The following is a 21,223-nucleotide window of genomic DNA, read 5'->3' as shown; positions in this document are numbered from 1 at the left end:
GCTGCCCTTCCTTACTAGTCAAACTTATCTTTTTTTACCACTTTTTAGGACATTGGTGCACAGAAGGCCAAGCACCGGGAAAAGGATCCACATGTGGACAGGATGAGTATCACAAAGGAACAGATGAGGAGAAAGGAGAGAGAAGGCAGAAGAATCACTGTCCTTATTACAGTGTGGCACAGTGCGCTGGTTAGGTTAGGGCTGAGCTGGCTAGAGAAAGCTCTGCAGTGCGCTCTTCTCTTCGCTGATGGCAGGCAGGACTTTACAGCTCTCCTAATGACAACCCTGTGTGGCTTCCTGCTCATATGTATCCTGTAATGAAAACCGATTGTGTTGCAGATGTGTGACAACTGATGTGACTGTGACTGATGGACCAGATAAGCTTACTAGTGATGGATCAGGCTAAAATAACTTGGAGATGTGGAATGGCAATTATCCAGCTACAAAATGATTGATTAAAACCGTGCAACAGTTACTCATTTATAGCTTTATGGTATTATCACTGCAAAGTAAAGAAAGCTGGAGTGGTTATCTAGCTGAACGCAGATGATTAATGACATAAAAGGAACCAGACCAGGTGGAAAATGCCGTGTTTCTGCCACCATTGCTTTTTTCCTCCTCTGTGTGCTTCTTTGGAGCACAGATCTGTGCAAGCTGGGCACGGCAGCAGCCCTGCCTGTGCTGCACCGCAGGAAAGTGGATGAGGATGGGCTCTTCCCCAGAACATGAGTGTCCCTCAGCCATAATGGCTTTGGAGTTCAAAAGTCTCTGATACTGCATGAGACATAAGTATCAAGTCTTTCCCTTAAGTAAGGGGAGATTGGGTCTAGAAAGGATTAAGCCATGTTATAGCAAACACTAGGTATTAAAGGGCAGGGCTAGCTTTAACTTCCAGCAAGCCTACAGAGTTGTCTCATAGCAGGGCAGAGAGCAGGGCAGTGAATGGGGGGGCGCAACAGCCCTCAAGCATCCGGCAGAATGAATGAAGGTATCAGTTTAGTATCCACTTGTTGAGGAAAAGGGGAGTGTGTCAGACTAAGACCCTAAATACGATACGGAGGACTGAGCTGCCATGAGACCGCCTGCATCAGTCAGGCTGGTTAATGGAGCTCTTCCCAAGATCCCCAGGGAATGCCTGCAGGAGACTGCAGATGGAGGCATGTCGGATGAACCCCTCCTACCAAGCACGGAAGGATGCAAGTCAAGTGGTGATGTGCCTCAGCTCGTTCATGTCCGTGGGCAAGAGACTTTGCTTCCTGCGCTGACACAGATAACCCTGAACGTGGGCACTTCCAGGCTGGCGCTCAGACGCTGCCGTTACCTGCAGCCCTACCCCTACCTTGCTCCAGGAAAGCGCAAGAGGACAGACGCCCTCTGCCAAGGCAACTCCCCGCAGGTCCCCGTTACAGCGCGACCTGGACGGCCCTGGGGTCCCTATGAGCTACCGCGTTTACCTTGAGCGACGGCCGCTACCGGGAACGCGGGTCCTTACAGCGCACGGCACTGCCGACAGCGTCTTTACACCACCCACCCCATCCCATCCCCACATTTGTGCACGGGATCCCGCCCCTCCCACAGCACCGGAGCCGCCGCTACCGCCCCTTCTCTTCCCGGCAGCCCCCGCGCAGGCGCGGGCAGGGCAGCACCATGAGTTCCACAGCTGTGGGGGGGGAAGCAAGGCAGTGAGCGGTTCCTTCGCCGGCTGCCGCTGCCCCCCGCCCCGGGGGATACAGCCCGCTGCTCGGGCCGGCCGCGGCAGAGCTGTCTCCGGACGGGGGCCCGCGGCGCTCCCCAACGGCCGGGCGCGCTCCGCTGCAGCCCCTCCCCGCCACTCGCAGTGGTTCGCCCCGCGGCCCAGCCCGGCCTCTGAGGGGGGTGGCGGCGGCCATTTTGTGCGGCGGCGGGCAGCGGGTGGAGCGCGGCGGAGGTGGCGAGGGTCTCCCGGACACGCCGCTTCCTTCCTTGGCTGGTGAGCGGGGCGCGGTTGGCGCGCCTGGGGCCCTCGGGCTGGGGTACCGGCGGTGCTGGGTGCGAGCGGCCAGGCCGCGCCCGGAGGTCGCAGGCTTGGGCGGGCCCTGTCAGGCCGAGGGTCGCTGTTCACCTCAGCCCGTCACCGGTCGTGGCCCCGCTGGGACGTTCCTCTGTGCCCCGCGGAGCTGTTGCTGTCGGTCCCTCCGCAGGCTCCGGGACAGGCCGGGGTGCTGGTCCGTGTGCGTGTCGGTCCGGCAGGGCCCGAGGCTGTAACGTCGATGAACAGCGCGTTTCGGTGTGCCCCGCTGTGTAATAAATACAGATCAGGCTCTGCCTTCAGGCTAGAATGAAACCGCAATGAAGGGGCACAGGGTGATCGCTTACGCCGCTTTTCCCCCCTCTCCTGTACTTCAGTAACGTCCAGCCACGATGTCGGAGTATATCCGGGTGACGGAGGACGAGAACGATGAGCCCATCGAGATCCCCTCGGAGGATGACGGCACCGTGCTGCTGTCCACAGTGACCGCCCAGTTCCCCGGGGCCTGCGGGCTGCGCTACAGGAACCCGGTGTCGCAGTGCATGAGGGGGGTCCGGCTGGTGGAGGGCATCCTGCACGCGCCCGAGGCCGGCTGGGGCAACCTGGTCTATGTTGTGAATTACCCCAAAGGTTTGTGCTTGGCCCTGCGGCCTTTTTGTGCTCTTTTAAAGCCCAGGGGGCCGTGGGAGTCGCTGCCAGCTGGACGGGGCAGCGATGTTGCTGCTGAGCACGCTGGTTTAGGGAAGTGAGCCATTTTATTCATGTGTTTGCCTTGCAACGTAGATTTGCCCCCACTGAGCTTTCAGTAAGAAGTTTAGGTCTCTCCCCATACAAGCACTTTAATGACTGCCTTGTATTATCCTTGGGAGGTTCACAGCCTAAAACAGACTTTCAGAGACTGTGGAGTAAAAGGATCTCTGTGTACTTAACAGATGCTTCTCGAGCCGTGGTTTAGTTAGAGGTACCATTTAAAAATGCTCAGGAAAAGAGGCTGGCACGTGGCTTTCTAGTCTCTGACTGTATGCCGTGTGGTTGATAATCAGAAGCCATCTCCAGAGCGGAGGGTGATGTCTGATGTACTTCTTTATGTTCAGATAATAAAAGAAAAATGGATGAAACAGATGCATCGTCAGCCGTGAAAGTGAAACGAGCGGTGCAGAAGACGTCGGATTTAATAGTCTTGGGTCTTCCCTGGAAAACCACTGAACAAGACCTAAAGGAATATTTCAGTACATTTGGCGAAGTGCTGATGGTGCAGGTAATGCCCTTTTGCAGCTCGTGTAAGGAGGGACATTAGGTGGAAATCGCTCTTCTGACAAAGCCAGTAGAAAGAGACAGAGCCGTGTAAACTCAGAGAAGACCTGAAGCTGAGTCTCTTCCGAGGTTGCGTTTTGTTCTGTGAGCTTTCCAACTGTAGACTTGTGTAGGTACAGATGGCCAGGAATACTTGGGAGTGGTAATTCACACAGATCAGCTTAATGGGTACAGTGTTTCAAGAGCTTTTTAAAGTATATTACTGCTATTAACTGTTGTAGCTGAATATGTGTCTGTTTATATATGTGTGTTTATATGTATGTGTGTGCTGAGGAATTGGAGTTGCTGTGATAGGAGTGTTCACAAGCCTGATAAACTCTCAAACAGGACTTTATCAAATCCATTCAGTAACAGCACACTTCATACCAGTGGTTCTCCTGGCTTGTTGCTGCCTGCCAGCCAACTGTTAACCTGCAGCACACATGGCCCATGGCAGCTCCACATGTGTGGTGCCACAGACCTGGTGCTGCCCAGGACCTTATGGCCGCAGCTGCTGAGGCTTGAGGGCTCTTTGACAGCAGGAGTTGGAGGATGGAGATCTCAACAACCTGATACACTTGCCTTGTTCTTTATCTCTCTTTACTTGCACACTACACCTGTAGTTACACACTACACGCATTTGCCCCTTTGGGGTTGCTCTGCTCATACAGCTGGTCTGGCCGTGCCATCACAAAAGTGCACATTACTTCCATCCCATGTTCAGTTGTGCCTGGGCTCAAGGCAAGCTTGTAACTTTAATTCCTAGGTGTCTCAGGCCCCTGCTTTGACTGTGTAACATTACAGTAACTTCTGTAAGAAAAGGTAGGCATATACAGTGAGGGAAACTAAAAGTCTGCTTATTTCCCTTAGGTTAAGAAGGACATTAAAACTGGCCATTCCAAAGGGTTTGGTTTTGTTCGCTTCACGGATTATGAAACCCAGGTGAAAGTCATGTCTCAGCGGCACATGATAGACGGGAGATGGTGTGACTGTAAACTTCCGAATTCCAAGGTACCTTGGTTTTTATTGTTGATGTATTTTCACCAAGCACTTGAAGGGCACTTCGCTGGCAGCTGTGCTGGGTGAGCAGATGAGCAGATCAATGGATGTGGCTTTTCAGTCTGAATGGACTGGACAATAGGGAGCAAGGAGGGAAAATGGGGAGGGGTGGAGGAGAAGGGAGTGAAAATAGGTGGTAGTTAGGTGGGGGAATTGAATACAGATGGAAATCTGAAAATAATGTGGTTTAATGTCCAGCAGTTCCTGCTTAACATGTTGCTGTGCGAGTAAATGGAGGGTAAAGCAGATGGAATAACTAACCTAGGGAAGAGTAGAACAAGTTTCTGAATTCAAAACTGAGCCTGAAGCTTCTGTTTATTTCCTGTGTGAATACGTGCAGTTATTACCCAAAAAAGCATCCTTCTGCCAGTGGCCTCATCTCTGTTCTGATGGATTGCTCCCATCTTCATTCTCTTGTCACTTTTCACTTGTGCCACAGTGGAGGTGTACTCTGGACAGAACTGTTTCTTACAGTCTCAGCCTTTCCTGATCTGCAGTCCTCAGAGCAGGGGCCTTTATCTGAGCGTCACTCATTTCTCAAGGGTAGTTGTGATCTTTCCCCCCTTCTTCGCTTCTCTCCAGCAAAGTCCTGACGAACCTTTGCGCAGCAGGAAGGTGTTTGTTGGGCGCTGCACTGAGGACATGACAGCAGATGAACTCCGACAGTTTTTTGCCCAGTATGGAGAAGTGGTAGATGTCTTCATTCCTAAACCCTTCCGAGCTTTTGCTTTTGTTACATTTGCAGATGATCAGGTATGGCTTAAAATATTTTAACTTCATAGACAGCCTACGTGTCAGTAGCTTGATAAAGAGTTAGTTTGGGAATTACACATGGAACGTTTACTTGTCCACTGTCTTGAGAATTCCAGTGGTATTAGCTCGATCTGATTTATGGAATTGTCTGAGGTTACACTCTTCAGATGCTGTTGTACAGATGGGGTTTTATACTGCAAGTTAGCGTAGCAGTGAATGTGAAGATAAAGCACTTCAAGCTGGATTAAGTATATGCATATGCTTCCTTTGCAGGTTAAAAACCTGCTCAGAGCATATGGGCTTTTTTTGTCTTGTACTACTGACGTTTAAAAAAGAGAAGTCTAACATACATTTAATCAATCCCTTATTTCTTATAGGTTGCCCAGTCTCTTTGTGGAGAGGACTTGATCATTAAAGGAATCAGCGTACATATATCCAATGCTGAACCTAAGCACAATAGCAATAGACAGTTAGAGAGAGGTGGAAGATTTGGTGGTAATCCAGGGGGCTTTGGGAATCAAGGGGGGTTTGGCAACAGCAGAGGAGGCGGGGGAGGCCTGGGTAACAACCAGGGCAGTAACATGGGTGGGGGTATGAACTTTGGAGCCTTTAGCATCAACCCTGCCATGATGGCAGCAGCGCAGGCAGCCCTGCAGAGCAGCTGGGGCATGATGGGCATGCTGGCTAGTCAGCAGAACCAGTCAGGGCCCTCGGGGAACAATCAGCCTCAGGGCAACATGCAGCGGGAGCAGAACCAGGGCTTTAGTTCAGGAAACAACTCGTATGGGGGCTCCAACTCGGGGGCAGCCATAGGCTGGGGGTCAGCCTCCAACGCGGGCTCCAGCAGTGGGTTCAACGGAGGCTTTGGTTCAAGCATGGATTCCAAGTCGTCAGGCTGGGGGATGTAGACGCAGTGGGCTCTGAGACTGACTCTATGGTGGGAAATCAAATTTTTCTAACTCCTGGTAAGTATACTGTAAATTACCTATATACAGAGTTTTCCAGCTCCGGTTGCTCAGTGTGCAGGATATGCAGCAGTATTTTTGACATTTTTCTTTTTTAAAAAAAAAGAATTAAAGAAAAAAAAAAGAAATGTAAAAGGAATTTTATAAGTTTTGTTACCTATCTTGTTGGGATACTGAATGTTTGGAAGTGGACGGCTGTTTGCCCGCTAGGTGAACTAACACTACAACTGATAGGACAGGTTTCTCCTGTAATACTTTATTATCCCTTGTTTCCTGGCTAGCTGAATTCTTTGCATGTCCAAAATGGAAACCATTGGTCAGAAACAGCATCCTCTCCCCCTCTTGTTTTTAATTTGATCCCACCATAAGCCTCTCCAGGTGCCCCAGCTGGAGAACACAGTGTCGTTTTTGTGTTGTGTTTCTTTTTAACGCTGTCTCCCCTCCATACTAAAGTACGATATGAAGGCTTCATTTAATCTCCGCAGTTCATCTCATTTCAAATGTGTATGGAAGAAGCACTTCATTGAAAGCAGTGCTGTAAATATTCTGCCTTAGGAATACTTCTGTCTACATGCTTTCTCATCCAAGAATACTTCATCACACCGCACATGCTGCGTCTTAGACGGTGGGTGTTCCATTTTTATCCGCTACTCTTTATTTCATGGAGTCGTATCAACGCTGTGAACGCAAGGCTGTGAGATGGAACCAGAAGGCTGTCTGAACTTTTGAAACCTTGTGTGGGATTGGTGGTGGTGCCGAGGCATGAGAGGGCTGGTATGTGCGAGGTACAGGAGAGAGCGCATGCAGAGACCTGGTGGTGCATTGGGGGGTTTTATTTTCCTTGCGAGATGTCTCTCCATCCTGTGGCTTTGGTGAGAGAGTGTGCGGAGAGCAATGATAGCAAATAAAGTACGAGTGTTTCTTGCATTCAAAGGACATCCACATGTGGAAGACTCTTAAGTGGGTTCTATACCTAGTTAATCAACTAGTTGAATGTGTTCTGTGAAATGAATATCTGTATTTTTTTTCCCTTATGTCAACTGCTGTGAATGCTGTATGGTGTGTGGTTTTTTTTCTGTTAATGATCTGTAAGTGTGGTAATGTGACTTGAAGACGATGGGGTTTGTGCTGAGAACATTGAGCTTGTGGTGTGCTTTTGCAGTAGCTCTTGGAGCAGAGATCACTGGTGAGCTCAGTGTGCCTCTGCAGGGTGGTAGTCCCACTGTCTGTAAGATACCCATAAGAATGCCGTTTGCTGCAGTTTTGTGTTTGGATGCTTTTTATAAGATTTGTCACTGTAGGAAATTCTTAAATAAAACTGGTTTAAGTAATATGTGTCTTTGTTTTGCAGCCCTGAATGCAAAGAATTCATAGCAGTTAATTAATTTTACCCTTTTGCGATGAAGTGCTGTAAAGCTTTGGTGCAGTTATGCAGTTTGTTTCAGATAAGCATGCTCTAAAAGCTGACAAGGCAAACGGAGCCACCGCTCATCACCTATCGGTACCTGACACCCACCTTTAATCCACTGCATTTTTGCACTGGTCAGTGATACCTATAGATCTAAAATCCAGTTCCCCCACGTTTGGGTGCCCGCACGTAGAATGGTAAGCAGTTCCCTCCACATTGCATCTGTGCCATTCTTTAGGAGTTGAGTTCCTCAGCAGCAGTGGGTTGGGGGAAACAAACACTGTTTTTCTGGCCACAGCATCTCCTTGGGGGATGCACGTTTTTAACTTAACTTGTTCTCAGACCAGTTGTCCACTCGGGGGTCCTGCAACACTTCCAGCCCGGAGGACAGCTGTATCTTCATCTTTAAGTCTAGTCAGGAAAGCCTTTCCAGCCAGAGAACGCATTGGTAAATGTACACAGCCTTTTACAGAAGTCTTAGTCTGAAAAACTAAGTTTATTGCAGGCATAGAAGCATCAAGAGGCAGCTTCTTAACAAAGAGCAGGATGTTTGAACAGTAACTGGTGGAAGATGATTTCCACTGGCCCTAAGAGCTTGAGGGATTGTTTAATCTACTTGTGCTTGAAACCCATGGAAGCTCAATCCATAGTGTTTATACATCATACTACTATGCTGTAGCTGTAAACATTCTGAATATGGATGTACACAGCTTGTAAACTAGAACTTTGTGAGTTCTACCTTCATTACTGCGTGTGAATGGAAGAACATCTAAATAGTGGACAACCTGCACTAGTGGTAGTTTCCTATTTGCAGTATTGAACAATCAGCTGGGTCTCTGTGGCCATCTCTGGGGTTAAAGGGGTTCTGAACGCTCAGGCTGAACGTTAATCCCACGTTTCTGTTGTTCAGACCCCACTGCAAAGAGTGTCTTAGTTATATTTTTTCCTGCACCTAAGCCAGAATAATCTGCAAACTCTGTCCCATCTGTGAATTTTGCATTTTAGCACTTGCACTATTACCAGCTACTTCTGCTGAGTAACACTTAAAAATGGTATTCTTGGACCTCCAAAGCCTAAGTGTGACCCCCTGCAAGGAACTTCATGGTAAGTTGTAAGTAGCATGGCTTTCATTTTGTTTCCATTGGCCAGGGGTAGCTTTTGTCAGGCTGCTGGGCAGCACTGAGTAGTCTTTGCTGATAATTTTAGCATTCTTCACCCTCAGCCAAAATCCCTGACAATTCTGGAATCATTTTCAAGTTCTGGTCATGTTTTCTACTTGCTTTGCATCCGCTATAGTGTCTGTAAGTGAGTAAATAAACTACTGTTGAAAATGTAACAAAGTGTTTGGAGTCTTGTTTGGTTTTTAAAGGTATTTCATCTTCAGCTATATTATTTTAGGAACTGAAATACCAGTGAAATGTGAGATGCAGGCAAGAGGAAGTTTATGTACATGGGAGGGGGATATATAACATAGTCAAAACAGGTTTTTATAGCATTAGTTCTGAGAATCTGTTGCCAGTGAGGGTGTACACAGGAAACCAGCACACACAACGAATACAAGATCAGTTGTGCCACTGCCCTCAGAGTACAGGAACTATGTTTTTCTCCTGTGATGCTGCTGCTTTTGCTAGTTCCATAAAGCTGTTGAGGGATCAAACACTATTTCCAAGGACACTACTACACTTTCTTCTCTAAGATTTGTTAATAAGCATCAGTGCTTTTAGAATGGCAGAAACCGCAACATCCTCCACCTTACAAATATAAAAAGCATTTGGACAAGAACTGGAATAGTCACAAAGCAAGAAGAAAACATTTCTTGTATGTTTTAAATACTTTGTTTTAAATATAATACTTTGTTTTAAACAACTTGTATGTTTTCAATATAAATACACCTGTCATTTAAAATTCACAGATAGCACTGACTTACTGCTGCACTGTGCCATGGTTTGTTCCAGCAGGCTTCCTTTGACATTCTGTTCCCGAAGATTTCACAACACTTTAATTCTCCATGAAGCACAACTAGAAACAAAAGATCAAATTAATTCCACATTAAATGGAATTAATTAACCACAGAAAACCACCATCAGTCACACACCGATTTGTGCATTCGTAAAGGGAAAACAAAAACTAGGGTTTTATTGACTTAAAACATCTTCAAATGCACTGCTGCGCAGCACTGCTTTCAGGGTGGGAAAAGGTAAATCATTCCTATACCATCATCACATGTACCCGAATGTTGCTGGTTGAGAACACAAAGGACAGTGACCCTCTCTGGAACACGGAGGCTAAAGTTGCATTCATGGGCACCAGTTCCACCACTTACACCTGCCTTGTCACCAGCAAAGACAGCATCCAGTGCTGGTCAGTGTGTTCCAAGGACAGCAGGGAAGACAGCCTGTCCGTACGCACCCAGCTTTCCTGCTGCTTGTGTTGAACACTAACCTTTACATCAGTCGTCCTGGGTTTCTACATATCATAGAATCACAACCTGGTTTGGGTTGAAGGGGCCTTAAAGCTCATCCAGCTCCAACCCCTGCCATGGGCATGGACCCCTTCCACTAGAGAAGCTTGCTCCAAGCCCCTGTGTCCAACCTGGCCTTGAACACTGCCAGGGATGGGGCAGCCACAGCTTCTCTGGGCACCCTGGGCCAGCGCCTCAGCACCCTCCCAGGGAAGAGCTTCTGCCTAAGAGCTCATCTCAGTCTCCCCTCGGGCAGGTTAAAGCCATTCCCCTTGTCCTGTCCCTACAGGCCCTTGTCCCAAGCCCCTCTCCAGGTTTCCTGCAGCCCCTTTAGGCACTGGAGCTGCTCTGAGGTCTCCCCTTCAGGAGCCTTCTCTTCTCCAGGCTGACCCAGCCCAGCTCTCTCAGCCTGGCTTCAGAGCAGAGCTGCTCCAGCCCTTGGAGCCTCCTCTGGACTCACTCCAGCAGCTCCAAGTCCCTCTTGTGTTGTTGCCTCAGAGCTGGACACAGGGCAGCCGGGAGGTGGGAGGGACAGAGACTGGTCACAGTGAATGTGTGCAACTACCAAATCAGACTGGGTATAAAATAATCACTGAGATAAGCCTGTGCCACCTTAAAACACAATCACCTAACTGTGATCCTCAAATTATGCCATAAGCATACATGGACTGGAGTATCTTCCAAAACTGCCTGCTGGGAAGCAGGATATTGCTAAGAAACAAGCCTAAACTGCGGCATTCAGTAGGAGCAATTCAGTATTCCAGTTTTAACTTCCCCGGAGAGATGCAGTAACAAATGAAAGAACATTAAAATTTCTCACTACACTGATCTTGTGAAATCTTTTGTAAAATCATTCCTTTCTTCTGGGATAATTACAAGCAAATCTCTAAGCAGCAGTGCTCAAAGAGCATCAGTAGGGGCAGACACACACACGGGCACTCACAGGAACGGGATTCTTCAAAGAAAGGATGACTGTGAGCAAATGCAGTGTTCTGAATACACCTCGTAATTACAGTATGTGAACACCACAAACTGCTAATGAGAAAAGGCACCTACGTGTTTAGTCCTTGAGGAATTCGGTTCCATGGGGCTGGCAGCGCCATGGGTCCCCTACTTCAAGCAGCACGTATCCGATGCCACAGGAGAGAGCAGAGCTGTCACCCAGAAGGTACCGCACTGCACCGGTGCTGTGTGACCATGGGGTGGTGCTTCAGGACTGGGACACGGCAAAGCTGCAAGGATCAGAAAACACAACACTCCCCTTAGGAGCTAATCCGTGCCTTACTGCTAAAGGCTCCTGAGGGAGAACCCACCCTTTCTTTGCACTTTCTCTACACCACCTCACTTGCACGGCCACAGATCTGCATTTACCGAGGGTGAAAGGAAGAACTGTGACTGCCTGACTGGGATGCTCTTGCACTGAAGGTGAGCAGTGACCTATATGGGGCCAGACTCTCTGGTGCCTCAACACATACCTTGTCACTCTTGACACACTGGGAAAACTGTTCCTTAAAGTAAAATTGTATGCCCGGACCTGAGCTCAACTGTAGGATCAGCTGGAATTCTGGATTCTCTTAAAAGTTCCCCGCAGAAGTGAGCTACCCAGTAGCTACATTGTTTAACAGGAACAGCCTGAAAACTAAGTATGAAACCACCTTTTTCAAGCACCACTATTTGGTGGCTATTCAGGCCTTTCCCGAATGAAGTTCTGGGAACAGTCCGGACTTGAGAACTAAGCATAGGTCTCCTTCCAACCTGTTGCCTGTACTTCAGTTTCTATCCAGTGTGTGCTCCTGAGATTACCAGTTAGAAAGGTCCTTTTTTGCACGGTTTAAAAGACCAGGCAGATGGTTAGAGTTCCTCACTGTGGTCACTCATAGCAGGGCTTTTCTCCAAGCATCCTAACTGCTATAGAATTCCTGGGAAGCAGTCACCGGGTCCATGTTATAGACAAGCAAACTGAATGCAAAATGATTCCCCTGGCATCACTGATCTGTGCTACAGGCACAAGTTGTGATGAAATTATCAAGCCATCCCACCCATGTGTGCCTGGGTTTGGTTGTGGTGAATTTCCCAGAAGTGGAAAGTGTTGAAAGAAAGGGAAAAACCCCAACAAAACTGAAGGGAGGAGGAGAAATAATGACTGAGGAGAGATAGAGGGAGATGAAGCTGTAAATTAACGTGGTGAAACCCAGGCTGAAGAAGAAGCAGTGAAAGAACTGTGCCTGTCTCACAGAAGCTGTGATGCAATGCAATAAACCTCACCTTACCTTAAGGACATCACAGGAGCACAACACTCCTGGGTGTGTCTCCACATTAAAGGTCTCCATGAACCCCACTGTGATCAGGAAGCCGTCCTCTACCCAGACATTGTAGCTGCAAGAGCCGAGCAGGGATAAGGTGTTGGATAGTTGGAGCTGGTGATTTTCCAGTTCTTTCAGTAAAAAACTGACTCTGGCAGTGGGCTGGGAGGGGAAATAAACCCAAAGCAACAGAAAATGACGATCAGAACGACGAACTCAGCTCAACTGCGCTGGGTAAAGGTAGTGGGTCTTTTTCTACACTAGTCCACCCTTTCAAGAAGCTTTCAGAGCTATGTATTTACCTACCTATGAAAGGAAGTTCCTCTCACACATTTCACCAGGGCACATTTGTTACTGCTGAGCAAACTGCCTCCTCTGTGTCTCCTTCTGTGGTGGTAGGAGCAGGGCAGCAGCATCCAGCACTCCTGCCTCAGGAGTGGTGCAGAGAAGGACACCGGGAAAGCACCACTTAGCACAGCCCCAGGGCTGGAGGTCAGAAAGAAGTGTGATAGCTGGAAGCTCATCAGGAACACTCCGAGGTGTTCCATTTGCAGCCTGTCTGCTGTATCAGAGTGCAGAGTGGTGGGACAGCTATCAGCTCCTCAATTCCAGGAGCCTCTGAATGCAGCTCTTTCTTTTTAATGCCTTCGTTGCCAGACATTTAGACTGTAATTGTATTCTCTGAGCAAAACCAGCTGTGCCTCTTGCCGACACAATTGGAGCCACACATGCTCCCTGCTGAAGAGAAGCAAGAAGGAACAGCCACAAGTGCCCCGAGGATCTCTGCTTGTTGACAGCATCTGATCACTGTGAAGTGGTGCTTTGATCAGCTGGGAACAAAGGCTTTATGATGTGCTGCAAAAGCTGTAGGAGCAATCCTTTAACTGATGAGGAATGCTGCACTGGCTGGTAACACCCTCGTAGTTTTGTACCTCTCTAACATTGAATTAATTGTAAGAGGGAAATTGGTTGACTTTGAATTGTAGCCTCAAACACACCATTACAAACAAAAATGCCATTATCCAGTCATTAATTATAGATTATCACCTAAAGTAGACCATACAGTCTCACGTTGCCATTTCAGTGGAAAGGGACCAAGCTGAGAATGAGAAAATGAACATCACTGTCCCTTAACTGACCACGGATTTCATTAGCCAAGACTTCAACCTCAGAGAATGAAACTCGCTTCTACCCTATACCCATGCAACAGCCCTGCTTCCTGCTACAGGAAGTATCTGGATACAAGCACGTACTTGGAAAGGAAAGCAGGCTGGGGAGGAACGGGTGAAAGGATAATATTTGTGCTTCAGGTTTGCGTGGCTCTTAGCACACCACCAGTACCACAACACAACAGTGATGCTCTGTGATACCAAAGGTTTCTTTTAGCACAGGCTGTAATTTCAGAACAATGTTTCTGTCCATCTTCCCAGAAAGTTGTGAGCAGCTGCTCTTATTGACACAAACCCACCCATCACCACAGTGACTGAGCACCTCCGTGTGTTCCACTCTGAATGCATTCTCTGAGGCCTTTACACACAGCTGACAAACACACAGGGTAAAAGTGTTACTAAAAACACCTAGAAATGCCTATTCTGTTAAAACCCAGAACTCTCCTCATTTCTAAACCCTGTTTGCAACACCTCTCTCGGTCCAAAGAAGCTTGACGAATTCACCTGGAGCTTCTGGCTGCCTCTGACTACCCTAACAGCATTGCTCTGCACCAGCAGAAATCAGCAGAGCTACAATGGGAAGAAAATCTCCTTCCATGCTGTACTTGTAGAGCATTATCAGCAAGTGGGTTCTTTCCATAACTGTTATTACCGCATTCTCCCCAGCTACGAGCACATTTCTGTAATTCTACTGATTGTGCCCCAAACTACAGCAGCATTTGACGGCTGTGTTAAGAAGGAAGCATATTTTCCAGCACACTCTCCTGAGCTGCTGCAGGTGCTGCTTTAATTTCTCCCAGTGACACAGACCTCACTGCCTCTGCCCAGGCTAAGGTTCCACTACAATGCTTCTGTCCATCGCTAAGGAACACCCCAAACCCATACAGACATGCAGCTTTAGCAGTGCCATGGAAGTGCAAAATAGCTCCCTCGCTTAAAAGCTGAAATTTCCTAATGCTGCTAATATCTGTCCCAGCTCCACAGCCCCTACAGGAGCAGTATGGAGGCAATTATAGGAAAAGATAGGAAAGAAACTGTGAAATCCTTGGGTGTGAAAAAAAGGCTCAGTGGGAAGCCTTACCCTAAGAATACAAGCCAGGATATAATGAGTACTATCTTTACACCCCTAACTCCCTGCTGAAATCATTAGGAAGTCAGAATTCCACATCTTCTGCTAGTTCCGCATCAGAATCCTCTCCCACTACCCACAAAACCATTTTTTCCTGAGCATGGGAAAGAAAGAACACTCAGGTCAGCGAGGTTAAATTCTTCCTCATAAGAACCCCATAGTTAGACGGCAGCGACACCTTGGCTTCTACTTACTATGATGATGTTATATTTTTTCCTTGAAGTATGTTTAAAGGACTGGTTTTAGACTAAATCTCAGCATAAAAACATGTGAGAGAAATAGTGGAGAAAAGACCTCTGTGTGCTAACACACACATACATGCACACACACATATATGCATGCAGAGACAGAAGAACACTGCATATAACCAATCACTATGGTTTCTGAAGGCTATTTGCTTTCTCTGGTAACAAAAGGGCAAAGGGACACATGATGAAATTAAAGGCTGAAACCTACAAATCGGATACAAAACCAGGATTAAGAAATAGCACGTAACTGATCTGTGCAATGTGCTACCACACAGAATTTAAGGCAAACTTTTATACCCTAGTGCCATAAATCCAGCTTAAGCTAAGCAGCACACAGACAGCAGAGTTCCTATTGCACAGGACTATGCTGCTCTCTGGCTATACTTTTAAAATCACTTACTGAACTGTATCATCCACTGAAGCATAAGATGCTGGCCAGCATCAAAGACAGGAAATTGGACTTGAGAGATCCTTAGCCCAGATCCATTCTAACAATGCATATGCCAGAACTGCACAGAGCTGAGATCCCCATAGGCTGCTATTCAAATACAAACAGGGCCCCATTAGTACTCTACTCATTCAGAAAACTGGCCTTCACATTGTTTTGAAGGGCTAAAGAAGAAAGACAGAGCCCAATAGCTCCTCATCACATGTTCATTCCTAATTTTGAGCTGAGATTTTCATAACACAGCTTGAAAGATATGAGTCATCCCCAATAAACTCTCCTGACTTGTGCTCACACAAGTAGCCAAAAACGGCTGACCCAACAGAAGACACTCTGCTAGTCCAAGGGAATTTGCAGCTTCAGGATGAAAAGCTTAGACTGGATCTCCCTTTTCTCCCAGTAACCTGGATGTGGCCACTGAGAGTTCCCTTTGTCAGGGCAGTATTTTTTCCCATAAGCCTGCAAGTAAGAAAGTCATAAACCAGCCAGCACAAAAAGGATCAAATGGGGTTTTAACATCTGCCAGCAGAGATGCTGTCCCTTGACTGCTCAGTCCAAGCTTCAGAGCTGCCCAGAGAGTGCTCAGTTATGCTCAGGTCATATTTTTATTAAAATCACAGTGAGCTGTTTGCCAGAGGCTCGACCTCTGAAAAATGACCCCTCCAAACCTGCAAGCCCATTGCCAGCGGCCCAGGTCTCCAGTGCAAGGTGGGTCATAAATTGTACCACCCAGCCATGACAAGTTTTCAAGCTGCTTTGATCACAATTCTTCTGACCATGAAGAAGCTCCTGAACAAGATTAAAAGCAGCACAAGTAAGCCCTGGTAACTGCCTGCACTGCCATGCTTCCCTAAACCAGTTCTCTACAACCCTCACTGAGCACCTTCCAAGTAAGCCAAGGCAGTGATGTTACCTTTCACGTTGCTAATGTGTGCTCAAAGCAGGTATCAAGCTCAAGGTAACAATGTAAGTCTGCAAATGCAGTGACCTGCAATGAGTCAAGTATCTCATCTAAAAGACTCCATCTCCATCCCCTTCTGTGTTCCCCTGGGAAACGGTTCCTGCCATCTTTAGGACTAAAGAGGAGATGGGGTTGGAGAAATTGAGCCTCATAAATTACAATTCAAAGCAACACCTGCTAAACTGCAGAAGTGAGGAAATGCTGCTGGGCAGATGCACCTTCATCCCTGAAGCTTTTTAAACAAAGGCTTGGTTTATCTTCAGCAGTTCACCTACAGCTGCTCAGCTCTGGCTTGTTCACCTCTTATTTCCTCCACGGAGCTGGGGAGCTTTAGTCACTGACAAATACAGAGCACAGCATTACTCCAACATGTTTAAGAAGACAGTCCCTGCCCGAAAAGAGTACAGTCTAAACGGACAACAAATGGGTATTAATGTGGCGCAGTGAGAGGCACTGTGAGGGACTGAGACATATCCATGAATGCCACAAGCCTGCTGAAGAAGAACATTCCTTGTGTTGCACCTGTTGTGTGGAGAGCACTGCTGCCTTGAATGAAGGCAAAACACCTAAGCTCTGGTGACATTCATATTACTTTACCAAACGCCTGGAACTCCGAGGCTTTGCTAACCAGAACACATTTCAGGTTCTCAATAGGAGATACAGCCAAAGTCGTAATATTTGGATCAAAACAAACCTCAAATTCAAACCTTTCCAGAGAATGAATGGGCTCTGAATAGAAATAGTTTCAATTTCCAAGTCTGTGTGCACACAACAGCAAATCTAAAAGGAACATGTGTACAGTTCTGGCCTTGTTATAGTTTAAAAACTATGGAAGGTCAAGCAACAAGAGCTGGACAAGAAATTCAAGAGTTTTCAGGTAGCTGTGATGCTCCAGAGACTTTCACAATGGCTTCTCTCTTATCAGTTTCTGCCTTATCTACCTTTGTTTTTTCCCTAGTGACACATGGGAAATGCAAGAAAATGAATGTCCCAGAGGCTGCCATCAGCTTTCAACAAGGAACAGCCTCTTTATTGTCTGCAGGAGGCAGGTCTGAAAGGCAAGGAACCAAGATACACAAGTCACCGAGCAAGAGAAGCCTGCAGCCCTTGAGCAGACTGCAACAGGCAGGTCAGGAGGGAGGGCAAACCAGCTCTTCCCAGCACATCTGTCTCCATCTCTGCCTAAGCGAGGAGAAGCTTTAATTATCTCATGCTGGAAAATAAAGGAGAAAGAAAGAGCCTGTCAATATCAGCCTGCTCAGACAGGAGCCCAACAATCAAAGGGGCAGCTTTTGCCCTCATGAAAGCAATCCACAGAGACCTTTGCTTTGCAGCCCAGCGGCTTGTACCTAAAGACCTCTGCAATGTGAACAGGTTCTGGCACATCAGCTGCACCACAGTAACGCCCAGTGTGTACATTTCCACCCATCAGGATACTGCTGCTAAGCTTCCTCTGCTAGCGTGCAAGGATGGTGCCTAAGTGTGCACACATGAATGGGCAACACAAAGCTCCAGCCTGCTAGTTCGCAGCTCTTTGTTTTGCACCTTCACATTAAGACCTTTACAGCAGAAGTAAATCCATACACTTGTGCTAAAAGCCACCACTTTAGGAAGGGGAGGTTGAATGAATATGTCTGTTCCAATACACTGGAGATATGAGGAGTTTAAATCTTGAATCAGACCTGGGCAACCGCGTCTGAAACAAGCTTGAAATAGTTGGGAAGGTAAATGCCCAGGCAGCCTTAAGCACTGGAAATTAGATCTAATTCTGGATTTCAACACTGGAGAGCTCAAAGAAAGTATCTTCCCATCTATGCCAATATTTAGTGACCAGTATGTGTGCTGGTTCTTTCCAGCCAGGATTCAGCTCCAGGTGAGCAAAGCTGCACCCACAAAGGATGAATCTGACACCAGCGTAGGCCCCATTTCACAGCAAAGTGAATGTTGAGGTGCTGATCACTGCATTGCTCCAGGCGTCACTTCAGTGCCTGACCACACATGTGCTTTCTCTGCCTGTGGCCTGAGCAGCAGAGCCAGTCAGGAGTCAGCCAGGCAAACCTTACACTGTGTACTCTTCCGAACAAGAGATCTGTGCCTGGCCTTGCCTTCCATTTAATGAGTGGATCACTGGTGTCAGTGATCTGTGGACTGTGCTGCTTCTTAGCCTGTGTCCTTCTAGGGACAATAAGCAACCTACTTCTTCATTAGACTTCACAACTTCATTGTTAGTTTTTCCAACACAGCCACCAACCCAGGTCCAGAATACTCAGTATGTCAGTACTCAGGGAGCAAGATACACTCAGTTTTGCAAAGCTGGCTGCACTGGCAGCCATAGATTGGAAGTGGCAGGAAGCATAGGACAAGTTTCTCGCTTCTGCATTTTATCTGTCTAAAGCTGAACACAGGTGGATGCTGCCTATGAAGCAACCAGAATCAACTGCCAGGCGACACATTACTGCTGTCCCTATCAGCAGCAATTAGCCCACAGCCACTCTGCAAACCAAGGCCTCTGCTCACAGCCCTGACTAATCCCTCACACCAGGTGCATAAGGAATACCAAAAACAACAACAAAACCCCACAGCTTTCATCTCGATGCATCAGTGGGTCTGAGTCAGGAGTGGATGTAAGTGGATGCTGTAGGTAGGGAAGCATCTCCTGATCTAGCAAGAGCTCACCTGTGCACGTCCTCTTGTTTTCATGCAGTGTGTAGCCAATCCGACAACTGCAATAGTAGCCCCCCACGTAGTTGTGACAGTGATGATTGCAGAGGGGTTCACCATCAGACAGCTCTTGGCACTCATTGATATCTAATGGGTGAAGCACAGAATTAGGCAAACAGCACCCTTCAGCCACACTGTGTCTTGCTCTGAGCCACTGTTCTGTGAAGTTGGCTTGTTTGCCTTTGGCTGCTGTGCCCTTCTGCATCTGCTGCATTCTCCCACCTCACACCAGCAGCCACATTCTGTGAGAGCCCAGGGAAGCACTAACCCCACCACACCCATGTCTCTTCCACCTGCATTAGGCTCTGGTCTCTTACCTTCAGCAGCATAAAAGGCCTCAAAGCCTGTGAATGGTTTCTCATTGGAGTAATCAGACCGAAACACTACCATGAGGTTGTTGTCAGTGGAGTTGTAGGTCTTGTTGCCCGGAGCCTCCTCAGTGTCTGTGCTATCCTTTCCACACAGTGTGGCCAAGGTCCTCCCACCAGAGCTCAGCTGCAAAATGGGTAGACAAATCTACCAGATGAGCACAGAGCTTTGCTCTTCCCAATATGCTGCCATGGCTTGGAAAGCGTGTGTTTAATGGTGTGAAGAAGGAGGCTTGGATGCTCTCTAAAGGTGCTTCTAGAGGTGAGTCCAGATCCAGGGACAGTTAAGAGAAGATTTCCCCTAGTCTCTGTGATTTAAGCCCATAATTTTGTCTCCCTTTTCCCTTTCAGAGGCCCATATAAAGCTGTGACGCAGCCTGGGCTATCAGCACCATGCTTTGTTTATAACCCTGTTGTTAATTTGACACTCTGAGGGACAATTAGATCCTGGTTTTGCATACTCCTGTGCAACAGCTCCCTCTGTAACGTGTTATCAGGCCCATGCAAACGCCAGAAGAAGCAGAGAGGTAGCATGGCCTTAAGTCAGCACAGGGCTGCCTGGACTAGAGCACATGCCAGGACATGGAGTACAAACCTTTCAAGGACACCACTGATCACTCGACCACTTCCCAAAGGAAGTATCTTTGCTTCTTTTCCTGAGGTTGTTTCTCACATTAGCTAGCAAACACACCACAGCAAGTGTGGCAAGTGCGCGTTTAGACAAGCTGACAGTATCTTGTTTAGACTATCGCTTCCACTTTTACAGTCTCCCATTATCCTCTGTGTAAAGCACTACTTGTTAATTTAAAACACACACTGTAACTTCAGCAAAATGACGCTCAAATGTTGTTTTGGGCAAGATTTCAAGTCTTTTGCTTCACGAGAGGGGAACATCAGAATTCTCTGAGCACAAACTACTCAAGTTTCAGACATTTCAACATGACAACCAGTTCTACTTCCTCGTCCCATGGGCCTCAATAAACACATCATTTATACATCAGCTGAGCCTAAACTTTACTAGCTGTCTAGAATCAAGTGCTTACATCAGTTACGTTGGTCCTGCATGTGTCCAGAATCACATATACAGAATTTTTAACAACTTAGTTTGCTACACATCACCCTGCCCTACGCATACCTTCACATAATCGTATTCACACAGGTAGGACAGCTCCAGGTTGAAATGGGTGAAGTAAATGCGGACAGAATATCCCTTAGGAACAGTAATATTCCAGATTCTCTCCTTGTGATTTGGGTAGACATCTGGGAAGTTGGGGGATGTGATCTTCCCATACATTTTCTGCAGCACAATGCTGCTGCTTACTCCACTGTAAAGCACAGCTAGCAAGACAACCAACCTGTGTCAAAGGAACAGAGATGAACAGAGAAAGAGTAAGCATCAACCCACATCATACACCAAAAGCCACATATCCAAGCTGCCAGTCTCAGTACCAATCAGGTATTTTGGTGCTAGCTGAAACCTTCATGTTCAACACCCTTCTCATTTAATAAGAAATCAGGAGGTATCAGTGCAGTGATACTGTAGGAGCTGCTAAACAAGAGGAGAAACACTCATGCCTTCCAAGGCCTGCACAAAGCCAAGTGGTCAGAGGAGCAGGGGAGGTCCCTGTGACTACACTCACCTCATCGTGCTGCTCTCCTGCCTGAGCCTGCTCTGAGCCCCAGGGAAGGAATCTCTCCTGATGTATTTGCATTTTGGGGGTGGATGTATTTATTGTGTGAGCTCTGCTGTGTTTGTCTGGATGTTGAACTCTGATGTTTATCTCCCTTCCACCCCCTTCAGCCTGCTGAGTTCTGGGAACAGCAATCACTAAAAACCAGACTTGTGCTCAGCGCATGAGGCCTCAGTCATTGACAGGGAGAGGCAGACAGAGACGGAGGGGATGGATTAGGAATGCTGCAGGCTCTTGGATG

At 47.4% G+C, this 21,223-nt stretch overlaps 2 protein-coding genes across 5 annotated transcripts; one reads left to right on the top strand and one right to left on the bottom strand.

The window, feature by feature from the left end:
- Positions 1-1,644: 1,644 nt before the first annotated feature.
- TARDBP (TAR DNA binding protein) lies at positions 1,645-8,809 on the top strand. 4 transcript variants are annotated; one of them, XR_013958175.1, is made up of 7 exons: positions 1,645-1,969; positions 2,386-2,638; positions 3,103-3,266; positions 4,172-4,312; positions 4,943-5,113; positions 5,491-6,703; positions 7,430-8,809. XR_013958175.1 is itself a non-coding variant. In XM_080631303.1 (6 exons), the coding sequence occupies exons 2-6, from the start codon at positions 2,401-2,403 to the stop codon at positions 6,019-6,021; spliced, it is 1,245 nt and encodes a 414-aa protein (XP_080487429.1). In that variant the 5' UTR covers positions 1,645-1,969; positions 2,386-2,400; the 3' UTR covers positions 6,022-7,409. The 4 variants fall into 4 exon arrangements, 1 of the variants encoding a protein (XP_080487429.1); XR_013958176.1 differs by lacking the exon at positions 7,430-8,809 and having other exon boundaries at positions 5,491-6,078; positions 6,634-7,409; XR_013958177.1 differs by lacking the exon at positions 7,430-8,809 and having other exon boundaries at positions 5,491-6,078; positions 6,564-7,409.
- A 2,198-nt stretch (positions 8,810-11,007) lies between these two features.
- On the bottom strand, positions 11,008-20,585 carry MASP2 (MBL associated serine protease 2; the record flags this gene model as incomplete). The annotated part of the gene is given in 9 exon segments (XM_080631508.1): positions 11,008-11,123; positions 11,126-11,179; positions 11,293-11,308; positions 12,218-12,339; positions 12,342-12,374; positions 12,377-12,412; positions 18,879-19,010; positions 19,241-19,418; positions 20,427-20,585. Coding segments are annotated over 9 exon segments (846 nt in total).
- Between the last annotated feature and the right edge of the window lie 638 nt (positions 20,586-21,223).

The sequence above is a fragment of the Psittacula echo genome, assembly GCF_963264785.1.
Source record: "Psittacula echo genome assembly, chromosome: 17".
Classification (NCBI taxonomy): domain Eukaryota; kingdom Metazoa; phylum Chordata; class Aves; order Psittaciformes; family Psittacidae; genus Psittacula; species Psittacula echo.
The sequence above is the reverse complement of the archived record's forward strand: the minus strand, read 5'-3'. Positions and strand labels throughout refer to the sequence as shown.

Coding starts and splice junctions, on each gene's coding strand:
- TARDBP (XM_080631303.1), top strand. CDS start 2,401: ATGTCGGAGTATATCCGGGTGACGGAGGACGAGAACGATGAGCCCATC. Junction 4,313..4,942: donor GTAAACTTCCGAATTCCAAG/GTACCTTGGTTT, acceptor GCTTCTCTCCAG/CAAAGTCCTGACGAACCTTT. Junction 5,114..5,490: donor TTACATTTGCAGATGATCAG/GTATGGCTTAAA, acceptor TATTTCTTATAG/GTTGCCCAGTCTCTTTGTGG.